Source organism: Eurypyga helias, unplaced genomic scaffold (assembly GCF_000690775.1).
Source record: "Eurypyga helias isolate BGI_N326 unplaced genomic scaffold, ASM69077v1 scaffold18638, whole genome shotgun sequence".
NCBI classification, from domain to species: Eukaryota; Metazoa; Chordata; class Aves; order Eurypygiformes; family Eurypygidae; genus Eurypyga; species Eurypyga helias.
The window spans coordinates 40728-57956 of NW_010266484.1; the positions used below are offsets into that span (position 1 = coordinate 40728).

The following is a 17229-nucleotide window of genomic DNA, read 5'->3' on the forward strand; positions in this document are numbered from 1 at the left end:
GTGCAAGACTTGTTTTAGTAGGAAGAGACTTATTCTGAAAGGAGTGTCAGAAAACTTAGCAAGAAGGATGTGTTTTTACACTGATCCTATGAACCATAGAGCCATTAGTCTTCACTATTGCTTGGTTTGGGGTATAATGAGATAAGTCTGCCAGTTACATATGGTGAATGCAGTGCTATAGGTCCAGGACTGTTTTACTTGTTCTGAAATAATGCAGAGAGAGATCATGCAACTTGAGATGTAGTTTATCAAGAACATTGTCTTTTATTGTTCATTGCTTAGCTTAATTCAAGAGAGGTTTTGGAAAGGTTAGATCTTTCTACCTGTGATGCTGCAGCTGGCACCCACTGTGTAGCATTACAGGAAGATAAAGAAATGTATTGCCTGCCAGATGTCGTATTGTGAAGAGGAGGGGAAACCTGGGACTTTTCTTAGAATAAATTTCTAATATCAGTGTTCTAAAATGATAAGATATTCTATTACAGTTGTACTTATTGCCAGTTTTGAGACTGTATTATTGTGACACCCTTTCAGTTGAAGATTTTATCCCTGTTTTTGAATGCAAAGATGAACTTGAAAAACAGTAACAAAACCTCTTCTGTTTTCTCATTAGATCCTTTAGATAATGAAGCTGTTGAGAAAGCGAGTGACAACAGGACAGCAACACGTCAAGATTCAGATTCCAAACCTGCTGTGACAAAGAAGAGAAAACGGGTTTGTAGATTTAGCCATGGTGTAGAGCACAAAGATGATAATGCATAGGGAAACGTAGTCCCTTTTCATTCAGGAAAGGGACAGTTTTCCTCACTCTTTGTCTTATCTGTTCAAGTAATAAGATTGTATTATTAGTTTGCCTTATTTGGAAGTGATCTCACATTCCAGTGCATTTCAATAGGAACTTCACTCTTGTTTTGTGTGAATTGAGATTTCCAGGCCTGTCTCCTACAAAGTGACTGTCTAGTGTAAAAGCCTGGATGGTACTGAGTGTCCTCCCGTGTAATCTTTTCCCTTTCCCTGCACACACAAGGTCTTGAAAGCTGTATTTAAATGTTGTACAGCATCTCCACCCAAGCATGTCCCCAGTGTAAGGTCCAAGTGAAGAAGAATTTAGGTCTACATGGATTGATGTTCCTCATAGCCTTTCACTGCTAACTTCCTTTAAAACCAGTAGGAACTGTGCTGTTCAGCATTATATGGAGTACGCCAAGGAAGAAGCAGCAAGCTCTGACAGACAGCATCACCCCAACTTCAGGAAAAAGAGTGATCTAGAGGTCAGCTGGTGAAAGAAGCCATGGCATTTGGTGCTACTTTTAAACATCTCGGTGAAGGGTTATCAGGAAGAAAATGTTGTTCTTAGAGAAAATTTTTCATCTCTGTGACATGGTTTTATTCTCAACTCGTGCAGATACCAGTTGGCAGTGTTTTGCAGATTTATGTAAAACGATTCACAAAGTATATGAAGGGAGAAATGGGCCTAAAGTGAATGAGTGGCGTTTTTTTGATATGCTGAAATAGTGGGAACAACACATCATCTTCACTTAAGCAATTAGAACTAAGTTAACAGAGTTTGTTTGGAGGACTTGCTTTGCTCTCTCTGTGAGAATATTGAAAGGATAACCAACACAGGGTGTCCTGCCAAGGTGGACTGGGACTGCTCAGCTGTAGGACAACACCTGTCTGCATTTTGGAATCGGGTAATTTGATGTTTAGCCACGAAGGAGGCAGTGCTCTATGGCAGCTCAGAGTCATGGATGTGGTTTTGCATGTTTTTTAGAGCAAAGCACTTGCAAAGTCACATTTATTTAAGGAAAGCTAGTAGGATTGTAGTTCTGGTGCATATAACATAACCCATTTTATTCATCCCTGGCTTATTCACAGGCTGGAAGCTATTCTGCAGTGGAATTGACACCTTAAAGCCAGTCAGGAGACAACCACATAGAATTATGAGCATTTATGCTTCTAGTCTGCAGGCTGTCCTCAGGCTTACAATGAAATGAATAATTTGCCTCCAATCTGAATGGTGCATTGGTGTGTTTACTTTGTCTCAAGCTCCGAAAGTCAGAGTATATGGCTGACCTAGAATGTCAACTTTCACACACACACAAGAATGTTTTCACTCTACATTTGAATTTCCAGTAACTTGTCAACATGTAAAGAAAAAAAATTTGTTAGAAATATAATACAGGAAATATTTTATGTTCTGCCTATGATTAACAAACAAGGAATTTAGGACATTTTGGTTCATAAATCAATGGTCTCGGCACAGATTTTTGTTTTTCTGCCTGTTAAGAACTTCCATGTAAAAATAGCTTAAAAACACAGAGCACAAGGGAGCCATGTCAAAAACCAGTAGGCTGTCTGCTCTCTGTCTTGCCTAAGAAAAACATGCAGATGACCTTTTCTTAAGGGTGGCACGCAAGGAGCTGTTGCACGAGTAGGTAGGCAACTGAGATTTGGATAAGGGTCGGAAGTTCAGTCTAGATCAGATGCCTAAATATTTTAGACTGCAGATCATCAAAGTTTAAGTTTATAGCCATTCACCACCATGTGGTTTCTCTCATGGCATTATTTTTAATGTCTGAATAAAGTGGACTTCTTATTGCTAGGCTAATAGTATATGGTGCCTAAATATATGCTGTCGTAAAGGGGATAATTTTGAGGCTTAACATGCTTCTCTGAGGAAGCAAGGCTTTGACTACAAGCCTGCTGTGTACTTCTGTTGCTGCTGAAACAAAGGTTTGCCTTCTGCCTTCAAAAAAGAAGCCATGGCATTTGGTGATACTTTTAAGCATCTGAATGAAGGGCTATCAGTGAGAAAATGTCGTTTTTCTTAGAGAAAATTTCTTAGCTCTGTGGCATGGTTTTATTCTTTTCTCATGCAGATAGCAGTTGGGAGTGTTTTGCAGATTCACATAACACAATTCACAACAGATATGAAGGGAGAAATAGGCACAAAGTGATCGAATGGTATTTTTTATAGGCTGGCAGAATGGTAACACTTTCTGGGACAGGGAACCATCATGTTCTGCTGGAGGAAAGGGATTCAGGTCGGTCCTTCTCTGGCTTTTGATTGCTTGGTAGTGTCCTTTGGCTACATCAGTCCAAAGGCTTGTTCTCTGCAGAAAATGTGATGTTGACCATGGAATTCATGATTAAAACACCTGGCAAGTGGTCTTCGAGTATTTATGGACAGCTGGAATGCATACGGTTAGAGCAGGAACCGAAGGCAGAGGGTAGCTCTGTTTCACTCTTGATGTCTGGGAATGCCCAGTTAGCTAGGGGAGTGGGGAGGAAAAGCAAAATGTAGGCATAATATGAACAATTAAACTCCACAAAATGCTTCTGATGAGAACATGAGGGTGTACTTGGAAAGGCACACATCTGCTGGGCAGGGTCCTGTAGCAGCAGTTGTCGTGACGTGTCCTCCGGTTAAGGGGCGGGCAGTGCAGGGAGGGCGCAGAAAGGCTCACCTACCCTGAGCTTCTCCTAGCTTTCCTTTTGCTCTCTTGGCCCTGTTGAAGCTGTCCTCATGAGGGAACGAAGGACCAGTTTCCCTGGCTTTCATCTAGATTCCCTTTCCTGCTAACACTTTTCTTCCAGGCTCTCCCCAGGGACCAGCACTGGATATGCCATTCCTGAGCTTTTAATGTTCCATGTGATGAGACTTCTCCACATTTTCTCACAGGAGCACATTTTCCAGCCAAATTCATCTAGTATCAAGGAGCTTTTTCCTGCAGCTCAGCCTATTTTCCCACTGCGCTTCATCAAATGGCTTACTAAGCTCTAAAGCCCCCATCTATGTAGATGAATTTGCATTTCCATGAAGTGGAGGTCCTAAGAAGGCAAAAGAGAATTGCTAGGCTCAAAATGAGGAAAGCCTGTGTCTCATTTCCTCCATTTTGGGCAATTTTAGATGGCTAAGGACAAATCCTAAGTCTGGCTTATGTGAACAGGGACTCTCTTACTGATGAACTGATGCAGCCTGCTGACTCAGATACAGAAGAGGGTTAATAATAGCAACACATGTCGGATGAAGATTATTCTGAAATGCACTGTGTATTTTTCTTGTGTGTATTTGACCCTGTCTGCTATGAGGAGACAAAGCAAGACTGGGGCAGAACAGATTCGAAACATATTTTCCGAAATTTTGCCTTACAAATGTCAAAGGAAATCCAGAGCACGATTGTTTCCAATTATTCTCGCCCAGTTCCATGATGTCTTTTACTGTCTGGATGCTCACCTTAGACCCAGTTATTTTAGATCACCATTGGCAAAGTTTAGAAAAACAATCACACAAAGCAATAGAGATTAAAAATATGAAGTTTTTGAAAGGTTTTGTTCATGTTTTTTTTTATATTGTTTGAATTTATTAAAGCCTGCTTTTCACCATTTCATGGAAGTATGGCTACAGCCTGTATGTTTCAACTTTATCTTCTTTTATTTCTCTTTTGGTTACAACAGCATAGATCTCATAGATCATAGTTGTGGATGCCCCATCCCTGGAAGTGTTCAAGGCCAGGCTGGATGAGGCTTTGAGCAACCTGCTCTAGTGGAAGGTGTCCCTGCCCATGGCAGGGGGGTTGGAACTGGATGGTCTTTAAGGTCCCTTCCAACCCAAACCATTCTGTGATTCTATGATCTCAATTCCAAAATTACTCCAGATATATGTAACTAAGAATTTCATCCCTTCGACACATGAGGAAGCTTGGTTTGGAGTGGGGTTTTTTTTCCCATAACCCAGCATTATAATTTCTGTATCCCCTCTTAACCTCCTTCAGTGACTTTTTTTTTTCCCACAGGTGATCAGATGTCTGATGCTGAATCATTTTTTTCTTACTTTTCTTTTTTTTTTTAATGTGTGCTTTGCAGCCTACAGAGTGTTTTCTAAGTCGGCCTGGAGAAAAACAGGAGAGCACTGTAAAGGCAAAGAGGAGAAAGAAGGTATGAATGCCCTACAGTGTGTTTGGGGACCAGGCAGTGGGCATATGTACTACTCATCATCACAGGGTCATCCCTATTCTGAATCTTGTAGAAGTAATGTGATCATAATGTTGCAGCCCTTTTTACAGAAGTTTCTATGTTTTTACTTCACTCAAAATACCCGTTCCCAACCTGAACAGTGGCTTCGTGTCTATACTTCAACTCAAGGGTTGTATATGTCTACACCCCGCTTGCAAGCGTTGCTCACTGGGAAAATGTAACTGCTCTGAAAATCAGAATGAGGTGTAATTTCAGTTGCTGCAGAATCTGCCCCATTTCAGCGGTGTGGTAGGGCTCCAGCTGCTGTTACATCTTTTGAGCCAAGAGCTCTCCTTGTTCGCTCTCCTCCTCACAGCGTAAGTATATAAATAAATACTCTGTATTGTCCCTCTGGCCATGTTCCATGCTCACCCTCAACAACAAACACACTCTGCAGTCTAGATGGAAATTATATGGCACCAGGCAAGTTAATTGTCTTTCAGGACAGACTGTAAATAGTTGGCTCATTCACAAGGCTGAGAGGTCACCTTTTTAATATTATGTCATGCCTCTTAATCATCCAGGGAATGGCAAGAGGGAAGAGTGGGATTTAGCTTTAAATGCAGCTCTGGCAGGAGTGACCGGGGTGCTTGTTCCAGTGCTGCCAGAGCAGAAGTATCCCACGACAGAGGTTGGTGAACCAGACCAAACAAAAAGACCTCGGTTCTCAGGCAGGCAATAGGCCTTTGGTTTCAGTGAGGCTAGGCCACTATGTTGACATACACAGCCTGTCAAAAACTCCATCAGGAAATATTCATCAGGTTGATCTACGGATTCCAGACAAAGTGTTCCCTCCAAAAATAAGGAAAAAGGGGGAGTGGAAAAGCCCTTTGTTTGTAAGTGTCTGGAATTAGTTGGAAGAAAAATAATAAAACTTCCTGCACGAGGACCGTTTCCCCGCAGCTGTCAAAAGCGTTTGCTCAGGTGTCCTTGCTCTTGTGCTTACAGAATTTCCCATTGGTATCAAACTCCTCCCCTCCAGGGTGCCATAATTTTCCTGGAGGAACCAGGTGGCCCAAGGAATGACGTAACGGTACTGCGGAACGGCACCTTATGCTGAGTTACCAAGTAAAATGGGCCTGATGGTTCTGTCTTGCTGTCTGCTTCGTCTGAGGTTCCCAAATGTGGGTCACCTAAGAGACGGGTTGCTGGAGAAGAGCACTTGTAGTTGATAGGAACAACAATGAAGAGGTCTGGTTTTGAGCCTCGTGCAAAGGCTGCGTGGGATGTGGATGGCCTCTGGTTGTTCTTTGGGAAGACAGTTGTTACAGAGCAGAAAAATACAACGGTGCCAAGTGAGGGTGACTCTTGGGAAGGAATGCTACACATTCAGGCACTGCTAAAACCTGCCAAACAGCCAGGCGTCCATTGGGAAGTCTTCCTGGCACTGCGGAGGGCTTTGCACCAGGCCGGAGGTGGACTGAGAGGCGATCATAAGCACTTCATCTCTGCGTATCCCACTGCCAAAGCTTCAGCTGGGGTCTTGCGAACATGCAGATGGCTTTTAGCAGAGGTAGAACAGGCAGTGGCCAAAGTGGTGGACAGCAGGAAGAGGCAGCTGCCTACTTTGCTGTTGCTATAGGGTAGAGTAGCTTCAGCAGCCCCACAATGGCTCTTCCCTGTGCAGCCTTCCACCCCTTATGCTGCTGCTATGGGAGTGTTTGTGGTGTGCTGGCCAAGAGGGAGGGACAGAGCGGTGGGGAGTGGAAGAGGAGGGGGTGGGTGCTGGGGTGGAGTGGGGATAAGAGGGATGGAAAAAGATCTGTTCCCTACATTAAAACTCCTGTTGTAGCTCTCTTCAAAATTTCTGTTGATCTTTGCTGCCCCAGACCTTAGCCTGCTAAACTTGCCCCTCAAAGTACCCAAAGCTGCCAAAAAGGCTTCCAGGCCCCTCTTGTCTCGCTGTGAAATCTCACTTTGCCTAGCAGATACATACCCTACTGCTCAGTGCTAACCACGCTGTCCTGCCCCTGTTCACCTCTAGGCTTACGCTGCCATGCATGCCCAGGACAGGCAGTTCAGCTTAGCTTACACGGCCAAGAAACCTCGAGCTGGCTTTTCACAGATGAAGCATTCTTCAGTGAGAACCAGGGAGGCTTCATGTTCTTGCCATTCTGTCCAGGCCGCCTCTGGCCTTGAAAACCTGCTGTTTTCTTGAATGCTCCAGATCATTCAGTAAATGGGAAGGCTGGGCTAGTCTACCCTGATGATACATTAAATTATGGAGCAGCACTTTCACTTCAGTGAAAATTCAGACCTGTTAGTTGCTAATGTTCTGAGGGTAGAAACCAGAGCCATTAGGAACTCATGTCCAGGCTCTAAAAATTACTAGTTTGGTTTAAAAACTTAGACATTTTGGAAGAACAGAGCAGCTGCTGAACTCGTTCTGCTTGACTTCTGGTTTTGTGAGCTTTTAACTGATTTTCTCACACTTTTGTGATGTTCTGTGAATATTAGCTAGCCATCTTTCCTTCCCAAAGAGATTCATCGTTACCCTGTTTTAATCAAAATATGACCAAGACACATATAATCACTTGATTCCTATTGCTGTGCTTTAGAAATAGTAAGTTCAAATAAATTATGAAAAAAACCCTGAATTTTCAAACTGATTCTTAAGTGTGACTACAGCAAAACTCACAAAACCAGCTTTCAGTTAGGTTTTTGTTAACAGCAGTATTTCAGATGAGTGCAAAAGGGTTTTTTTGTCTTTGGACTCACAAACCATCCCATCAAAGTATCTGAACTTGTGGCTGAAGTCCACGTTCCCACTAAAGACTAGGGCAGTTGTGTCCCACTGTAAGGTGTTTTTCTGATTAAGCTGTCATTAAGCCAGTATAACTATATAAAGTTATGGAGGAACATTTATTTGCACTGTTGTTAGCTAGCCAAAGCGCAGAAATTGTAGAAATGCCATACTTACCCATTATACTTGTTTTTTTAGAAGAAAATTTCTGATATTCTGGAAAAATCTGCTCCAAAACCTGGTGTCCCTGCAGATCTACAAAATTTGCTTAGTCAACATTTTGGTGAAAACCGTTCAGTGATTGAAATAGAGGAATTAAAGCTGTCAGGTAAGTTATCCTATATTTAATAGAATTTTTTTTTTCATTATACTGTTGAGTTCTTTTTTTGTAGAAGAAGAGGGATTTTGGGGACAGGTTTGGTCTTGTACTTCTTCATGGAAATATTTTCTTATACTGTATATTAATTTGCTGCCTAAGTAGAGATGTTAGTTTCTTTGGAATAAATGTGAGGTTTCTTGGAGTTACGGAAATAAAAAGACACATTGTTTAAATGTGTCCTTTATTGAAAAGTATTAATTTCAGGAGCTCACTTTTCTAATAGAAATTATGTGACTCCTAATACTAGCTTCCAAGGTGCTGACAGAGAAAGTGAAAATGTATGTTGTTTCTAGGTTTATCTGAGTCAACCCAGATGCATAAGAGGAGGGCTGACAGGAGTAGACAAAGAAATAATGAGGCATGTTTCTGAAGTGGTTATGAGATGTTAAACATAATGATTTTTCAGGAGTGGCGTGAAATGAGATGGTAGTTTGGTCCAGGTGTGAAGCGACCAAGTTTTAACCATAAGAACGATCCTCTTGGTTTCCCGTATTCTGTCTCCAGTGATAGAAAAGGTAAAGCAGGACAGAGCAGGGGTAGCTTCTATCAGTTGGAGGATGCGTTAGAGATGAAGGCAACACTGAATTTCTCTGCCTGTTACTCTGCAGATAAGAGCCACTGGCATTTTATGGGCACCATCCATTATTTGTGGTGCTTACGAAGAGCAAATGGCCTGGTGACTAACCTGCATACGCCTTTGATATTTCTTGAACTCTCAGTGACCTGTGCCCAGTACAGGAGCTGGCTAGGCCAGCAGTGGTTTCTTGCTTTTAACATTTAAGCCTGTCTTCCCAGATAAATATGCTCCTCCTCAACATCCATGATTCTAGGTTGACCCTTCTTTATTTCTATGGGGCAGGTTCAGCTTTCTTGTTGAATCAAGGAAACCTGGAGAATTCCCATAGAGATTGCTTTGAGATGTTATATATTTTTATACCTTTAGGGGTTTTAGCAACTAATAAATTGCTTTAGTTTTTTTCTTATTAAAACAGCCCTTTGGGCTAGTGAAGTGACCCATTTCCATATGGATTGGCTCTTGGGTTGGATGGAGATATTTTTTTCTTTCTTTTGTGCTGGGGGTTGGAGGCTTAGGGTGCCAAGGAGTTTACGAACTTCTACGGCTGTCAAGTCGTTCACGTCAAAGCACTGAGCAAATAGCAAGCAAGCACTTGGGAGTTGTGTGTCCTTGTTAACTGATGCAGCGCAGAAGGTCAGGTTAGTAGTCAGCACGGTCTCTTGCTGCAGTCTGGAGCTATGTGGTTTTCCACCCCCTTTCTGAAACTTCCGTTTGAAGTCGTTGTTAATCCTCCAGTGTTGCTGGGGTGTTGGTGGAAAGGCAGTGGCAGAAGCTCGTGCCCTTTAGAAACCGTCTTTTGAATTGTTCAGTCGTTAATGAGACTGTATTCAGAAGGCAAAGCAGCAGCCAAGATACTTTGCTACGGTGAGGAAAGGAGCACGGAGGGTGTGAAGAGCTCTCCTGTTACCACCAAATGCTTAGGGGTGCCCTTCCCCGCTAGCATCAAGTGCAGCTTTTATATATGATCTTGGAAGGAAGCCAGCTGCTGATGGTTCAGTTGTACACATTCATTCCCTTCGGAGCTCGACTCCCAGTAAATGTCAATCTCTGGATTTAATAAAAGGGATCAGTGCAAAATAAAAGTTTTTAGTAAGACAGCATCCATTAAACGGAAGATACAGTGATGGAGAAACTACACAGACAGGACTTCAGCCAGGCATCAGCTGCAAACCAAGTTTGTCACACTGTCTGTTCCAATGGAAATCATGGATCGATGCCGTCAGCATGAGCACAGCGTGCCATCCATGTGAAGAGGAATAACGTCTGTAAGGACGTCTCATTCCATAGATGGGCACCCAGAGGTGCTGTGCTTCGTACAAAATGACGGCAGATGTGTGGGCCCTGGAGAGAGAGCTGTTAATGCTCTGCAGGAGCATATTTTTCCATCAGCAAAGGACCCTTAACAACGATGGTATTTTTTCAGACCATCTAATTTTAATCACCATTTTAATAACTTAGGCCTTCTATATGGACACTGGAGAAAGGAAAGGCCTTTCAAAGAACCTGTTAGGACCTTGTCTTTCATCACTGCCTCTGTACGAAGCTTAAAGTTAAATGGCATGTCTGCCTCAGAGTGCTTTTAAGGACTTAACAGTTGACATAGTGACCAGGTAAAAAACAGGCAGTCAGTGGGAAATGAAGGGAGAGGAAGGCACTGAAATGCAGGGTGGGTGTTACCATTAGGTAGATTATCACAGTATGAAAGGCCAGAAAGAGGAACGAACTTAGTTTTGGTAGGCAGGTTCTTGTATTTACACAGTGTTAATGCTCCAGCCTCAGAGGGCTGGAGCCCCTCTGCTCTGGGGACAGGCTGAGAGAGTTGGGCTTGTTCAGCCTGGAGGAGAGAAGGCTCCAGGGAGCCCTTATAGCACCTTCCAGTACCTGAAGGGGCTACAAGGAAGCTGGGGGGGACTTTTTACAAGGGTCTGTAGTGACAGGACAAGGGGTAACGGGTTTAAATTGAAAGTGGGGAGGTTTAGATTGGATATCAGGAAGAAGTTCTTCCCGGAGAGGGTGGTGAGGCACTGGGACAGGTTGCCCAGAGAAGCTGTGGATGCCCCATCCCTGGAAGAGGCTGGAAGAGGCTCTTCCCAGGCTGGAAGAGGCTTTGAGCAACCTGGTCTAGTGGAAGGTGTCCCTGCCCATGGCAGGGGGGTTGGAACTGGATGGTCTTTAAGGTCCCTTCCAACCCAAACCATTCTGTGATTCTGTGATAATAGAGTGAGCTACAGATGTATTCCATCATAGGTAGATCGGGGGAACAGTCTGGCAGGTTGACTGGACGGCTTTTGGCTAGGACCTTTCATTGCTTGTGTCAAAGACGTGAAAACTTTAAGTATGTGATGACACCCATGCAGCCCTGTATTCAGGGTTTTTCGTGGTGGGAGAAAAAGAAAGGAATTGCAATTAAGTTAAGAGATGTTGCATTCATTCATGTATCCAATATAAAGCTGCTTGTATGAGGTCTTCATTAATCTGTGTTTCACAAATGGTAATTTATCCATGACGGATTTTAACAAAGTTGTGGTTTCATCAGTATAACTAGTGGTTATGCTGCAAACGTGTGCTCCTTTTGCCGTTAAAAATGCATCAGCAAAACTGTTTTTTCCTTCTATGTTTTCAGATTCCTGTTTTTTGCCAGCCAATGATCTCACCCACAGTTTTTCTTCATACCTGAAGGAAAGTGAGTTAAAATGTTGGATGAGATGGAAGTTGTATGAAAAACCTTGTTAATGCAATATTATTGCTGGTTTAATCTGCACCTTCAAATATTATAGTTATAAAATATTGATAACTAAAGTGTTTTGGTTTTTTTTTTTCTTTTTTTCATGACAGGCCTGGTTTTTCTGGCTCTTTTTTACTCTCTTGCTTTTTTTGTATCAAAAGTTTTTAGGGTTTCTTTTAATTGGTAGGGATTATTTTCAATAATTTATTATGGCCTCACAAGTGGGTATATGTATTATCTTTCAGTAAAAATCCTGCAGCTGTCTGCTGACATGAACCAAGATAATTTTTATTGTCTTATATATATTTAAATAGAACTTGTGGTCTGGTAGTATCTTCTCAATTGGTTTTCTCTGATACAAATTACTGTATGTGACAAATGGAAGGCAATGGGCTTGTCACTTTGCAAAATGTTGATGTTTAATGCTTATCTAATTTGTTCAGTTATACTATATTTCTGTATTTTATTTAATCTGGGCATTTTATTTTCCAATTTCTCAACCATGACTAAATGTAAAAGCGTTGCCAGAGTTCAAGACCTCATAGGAGTCAGCACGTGTGTTCTTGATGCTGGCTGCCATTCGTCACGTACGCTTGTAAATTTAAAATTGTGGCATGTGGTACTTTCTCTGTGTGTGTACACGAGATTTTTCATTGCAGTCTGTCCTAAGTGGGCAAAACTCCGTAAAAACCACAAGGAGAAGAAGTCAGTGGTGATGCTGGTTATCTGCAGTTCTGCCCTCCGTTCCCTGGAACTCATCAAGTATGTCGATAGCAAATGTTATGTTGAGGTTGGCAGTCAGTCAAGGGTTTTGTCTTGGAACCACAGACATAAAGGCAAAACTGGGACACTGTCCTCCGCTAGCCAACAAATTCACTGGCTCAAACGGATGAAATATCCCTTGCTGCTTTAACCGTGGGAGTGTGGTGGTTGGTTTTAGACTGAGGTAACACTTAGTGCTTTACTTGCATGGAAGTGCTGGTTTTGTTTAAAACCAAAAATAAAGTGTAACCGATTTTGGGGAATCATACCACATGGTATACTTGGGAACAGAGTAAACCCGTAAAGCATCATGATCCATCATTAGACATGGTAACTTAGCACCAAAGGCAATGAGGACACGGTGTTCCAGGGCCTCAAGTGCCAACGCCTCCAGGTGTCTGCCCGTGTGCTCAGCTGGGTCAGGCTGGCAAAACTGCCACGCAGAGATGGAGGTCTTCAATGTTTGCTGTCCTCCTTTTTTTTTTTTTTTTCCCTTCCGTGTCCTCCCCCTTCTCATTCCGGAAGTCTTGATGGCCTTGATGAATTAATGTGTACCTCACAAATGTCATGGTTGCCTTTTGTGTCTTGCCCCGTTTCCTGTGATTGTCAGTATAACATGAGATGGAGAGCTGAGAAGTTTGACTCCACACACAGAACCATAAATATTGCAGACGTGCCTGTAGCGCTCAGCCCCTGCAGACTTAGGTGGTTTATATCTGTGCTTGTATATAAACCTTTAGCTTTGCAGGGGAGAAAATTGAAAATTTGGCATGCTGCAAAAAAACAAGCAGAGAGAGCTGTCTTCTATAATGTTCAGTAAACACTGTGTTGTCTGCTGCTTGATTAATGCCGAACATAGAGTTATTACTGTGTGCCAAAATGGAGTGTCAGGAAAACCAGTCAGGTTTTCTGACAACTGAGTTTTAGTTAACTGGAAATCTCTGCAGTACAGGCTGTGGCAGCCCAGCTTTTCCCAGCAGCCCTGCTGCAGGAAGACTCTCTAAAATGTACATTGGTCCGTAAACAGATCTTTCCTTTTGTGCATGCACATGCAAGTTCATTCATGCCTCTATCTCAGTAACTGAGACCTTTTTGTAATTAGAATGTGGTGATTAGTCAGTTTTGAACTAGTTAGCTGTGAAAGCACAGGCCGCAAGTATTAAATGTTATCAGAAAAGCTGTCTAAACAATATCGCCCCCTACTGATACCTGCTATTGTGTTTGCCCAGTTGTTGACCAAGCAGCAAACAGGAATGTACATAGTGTTCGAAGTACAGTCAGGGGTCACTGGGGGACTGTGTGTCTCAGGCGTATTGAGAAATGCCAGTTAGTTTTGCTTTCCTCTTGTGTGGTCTTAATCCCAGCCCCAGTGCTTGCATGTCCTTTTTCAGTTGTTTTTTATTGCTAGGTCAATGACAGCGTTTAAAGGAGACTGCAAGGTTCTCAAGTTGTTTGCAAGGCACATAAAGGTAAGAGAGCCGTGAGGGAATTTTGATAGGACAACTCAACTAACCAGTGTTGTACCATTTTATTTTTACAGCATTTATCAATAGTGCCTTTCACATAGTGTTGAGATAACGTTCCTTCCTTTGGTAACCCGTTGTTGCAGTTCGGAGAACCACCTCCAATTGCTCTGGTGCGCTCCTATGCAGAATGTAGATGCTGATGCATGTGCTGTGTTTTAAGTACATTCCGGATTCCTGTGGGGTGCTCATGCTTTTGCCTGTTTAAATAGAAGGCTCACGCACATAGGTTAGTAGAAGCAAACTGTACCAGCACCCACATTTGCTTTCTGCCACTTGGGTGCCTGGATACCCAGTATCCATACCTGTTGGAAAGCACAAATTATGAGGGTGTTGGAAGGCATGAGTGGACATATAGTCTTTGATATAAATACTGTCAAACACACAAATGACACTTGCTGTATTTTACCCTTTTCCAGTGTCTTCATCTTGGAAGGGGTTTAGAGCTAAATCAACTTTGTCCATTTTCCAGATATTTCCAGAGAATTTGTTTAAATGCTGAAGGAAGCATTCTATTCTCACCTCCAAAAATAGTTGGTGCAATAGCAGATTTTCAAAGCTGAAAATGACTGATCTTCTGGAGAAGTGTGATGCCCGTCTGGCTGTTACATTTCTTAACTTTCTCCTAGATACCAGTTTGACAGTTTGAAACACGAATAGCATTTGTTACTTGATGGTACTCTAGAAAGAGAGACTACGAGATCTTAAATTTATTTCCAGTGCTTTGAGAAGAAATGCTAAAACGGTCATGGTTTTACTGTGGTTTTTCTTTCTCTTCAAATTAGATAAAAGAGCAGATGAATATGTTGGAGAAAGGCGTGTTTCACATTGGGGTTGGAACTCCTGGGAGAGTAAAAGCACTAGTGGAGCAAGGTAGGAGAACAAGGAGTGTTTTCTCCATAGGCATCTTATACTTGGTCTCATGAGAAGCAAAGCTTCGATTCTTTTTGAAGGCTGACATGAATATGCGGATTTGAGTACTGAACTGTACAGGTGTGTTTCTCCACTTCTGTCAGCCAAATGAGGTCAAGATTCTAGCAGCTGATTTTACGATCCCTTTAAGCTGGCATACATCAGTATTACCAGAGAAAGGCAGAATAATACGCCCTCCGTCAGTGCTCACTTACTCCCTCTTCCTGCTTCTTGTGCTAGCCCACGAGTTTGGCAGTTTAGTGAACTGAGCCCAATTAAACCAAAGCAGCGTGCGCACAAAATCAGGTAATGAGCAGGCAGAGATGGGGGACTTCCTCCTTTGGCAGGAATACTGATTTATGCTGACTTGAAAGTGATTGCAAAAGCATGGTGTGAGATTTAAAGCTCCAGGAAACTAAACACTGCAAGCAAATCAGAAGGACATAACGGCAGAAGTCATTGTGTCATATGTCACTGTGAGCTCTGTAAAGTTTTGTGAGGGGTGGACGAAAGATCTGCTTGCTGATTTGATTGTGTTTCTGATTTGCCTGTAGTGAAATTAATTATTCCATATAAATCTCCTTTTCCCAAATTTTGAATAGTTTTACTTAATAATTATTATGTACACAAAACAAACAACGAAATGACAAGACAATAAGGTGTTTCCTTCTGTTCCTTTTTCTGAACACTTCCTTGCTCTGACTGGGGTTTCTTTGCCAGGGACTGGCTGTGGACTGGGACTCTACCACTCCTCCCAGAAGGGTACAGGAGTAGCATAATTTTGTTGCTTCCTGTACCCTCCACCAACATTAAATCGTTACCTCTCAGCACGTTGCCACGTCGAGGGAGGCAGCTTATGGCAGGGACACGAGGTGTGTCATCTTATCCTAAGGTCTAGTCTTTTTTTTGACACCTTGGTGTTGCAGTGCCAGGTCACTAGAGAACAGAGAAGAGTCAGAACTGACCCAAAAAATTGTGGGCATTGTGTAGAAAACCAGGATAAAGCAGGACAACTACCTGAAAGCCAGTTCAGAAGGGACCTTTTTCTTCTTTCACCACCATTCATTTGGAGGATAAAGGAATTCTTCAGCAGCACCACTGACCTGACTCACATTCGCAACACACCCAGTCCTGTAAATTGCTAAACACTGTCAGTTCCCATTAAAAGGAGTTTGCAGGCTGGGGTCCTCATCACCTGCAGAAATTCAACTCCTGCGGTTTCATCAAGAGGAAGCTCGAGGAATTATTTTTCTGGCAGGATGTTAGCTCTTGACAAGCCTGGCAACAGTAGTTGTTCTCCTTTTATGTTTATATTCCAAAAAGGCATGGGATTATGTGGTTAAGGGAGTTTGCAGTGTCAGTGCATTAGTTTTCCAACCAGCAAATGTAGTACTTCATGTTCAAAGATTAGTTTCCTTGGAAACAGACAGCAAAGGATGTAAAAGGCAAAAATCATTTTGATAAGCACATGTCATATTATCTGGGTAGTAAAATTTGTGTTGCCTTTTTAGATGGCCTGTGCTTGAGTTCCACAAAATACATGATTCTGGATTGGAACTGGAGAGATCAGAAACTAAGGAGAATGATGGATATCCCTGAGGTATTGTATAAGCACCTGTATATATTCTATTCTGTGTATTCATTACCTTTGATTCTAGTGCCCAGATCTTGGTCAGTAAGGTTTTCTTTCTGTAAAGCTGACTTCAGTGATCTAGAAACACAAAGAAGTCAGCATTTGGCTGGTCAGTCTGTACTCTTAAGGTCTCAAAATTACCTCACGAGGAAGATTTTTTCTTTTTCTGTTGCAAGTCACGGCTGTGACTTCAGCGGCTGTGCTGTGAATTTCTCCCGTTTGTGCTAGATGGTCGTTCCGTCTGCTCCCGGGAGGTTCTCGCAGTCAGAGGGCTTTGTGCAAAAGTTTCCTCAAAAGCTAAGTAAAGTTTTGGAGAAGCATTTATTTGTCTGTAGCTGAGAGAGTGAAAGAGGCAGATTCCTCCATCAGTTGCTGTTATACCGATTTCCTGCACAGTACGCCCATTTTTTTTTTGCACATTTAGAACAGGTCGACAGGCAGAACCTCCAGGGAAAAAGGACTTTTTTTTTCTACACATAGATATTAGGCTGTTTCACAAGTGAGACAAATGGTCAGTCAATATGCTCCTCTGCACTTGTCTGTGTATTTGACTGTGCTGTGCTTTACAGTCCCACATGCACAAAGATACGTCTCTAATAAGCTCAGATAAAGCGCCCCGAAAAAGATATATTGCAGACATGGAGTAGCAAAATCCCCAGCTTTTTGAGGCAAGGAGGCTCCCTCTTCTGGTAAATGCATAAGGCTGTTTTGTACCGTGCTTGCACTTGCCTGTAGGTTTATTTAAGGAGCAGAGAACACGAACTCACAGACATTGCAGTACAAAAGGTGCTTGTTGCAGTGGGATGGATTTTTTAAGTTACCTGAAGTAAACATACATACAGTATAGACTATAGGTGATCCACCTGGAAAAAAAATTAGGATTATGTTGCTGATATTTGATCTGGGGCTATTGCAAAGCTGAACTATCCCTTTCAGCTCAGTGTAGGTAGTATCGC

At 42.4% G+C, this 17229-nt stretch overlaps 1 protein-coding gene across 1 annotated transcript in view; it reads left to right on the forward strand.

Annotated features, from left to right (window-relative positions):
• The first annotated feature begins 567 nt into the window (after positions 1 to 567).
• Positions 568 to 17229, forward strand: part of CMSS1 (cms1 ribosomal small subunit homolog (yeast)) — a 19167-nt gene continuing 2505 nt past the window's right edge. The window contains exons 1-8 of the mRNA XM_010157115.1: positions 568 to 714; positions 4870 to 4941; positions 7961 to 8090; positions 11342 to 11401; positions 12103 to 12205; positions 13614 to 13674; positions 14514 to 14601; positions 16152 to 16240. Coding sequence (XP_010155417.1) covers positions 568 to 714; positions 4870 to 4941; positions 7961 to 8090; positions 11342 to 11401; positions 12103 to 12205; positions 13614 to 13674; positions 14514 to 14601; positions 16152 to 16240 — 750 coding nt within the window. The remainder of the gene's footprint in view (positions 715 to 4869; positions 4942 to 7960; positions 8091 to 11341; positions 11402 to 12102; positions 12206 to 13613; positions 13675 to 14513; positions 14602 to 16151; positions 16241 to 17229) is intronic.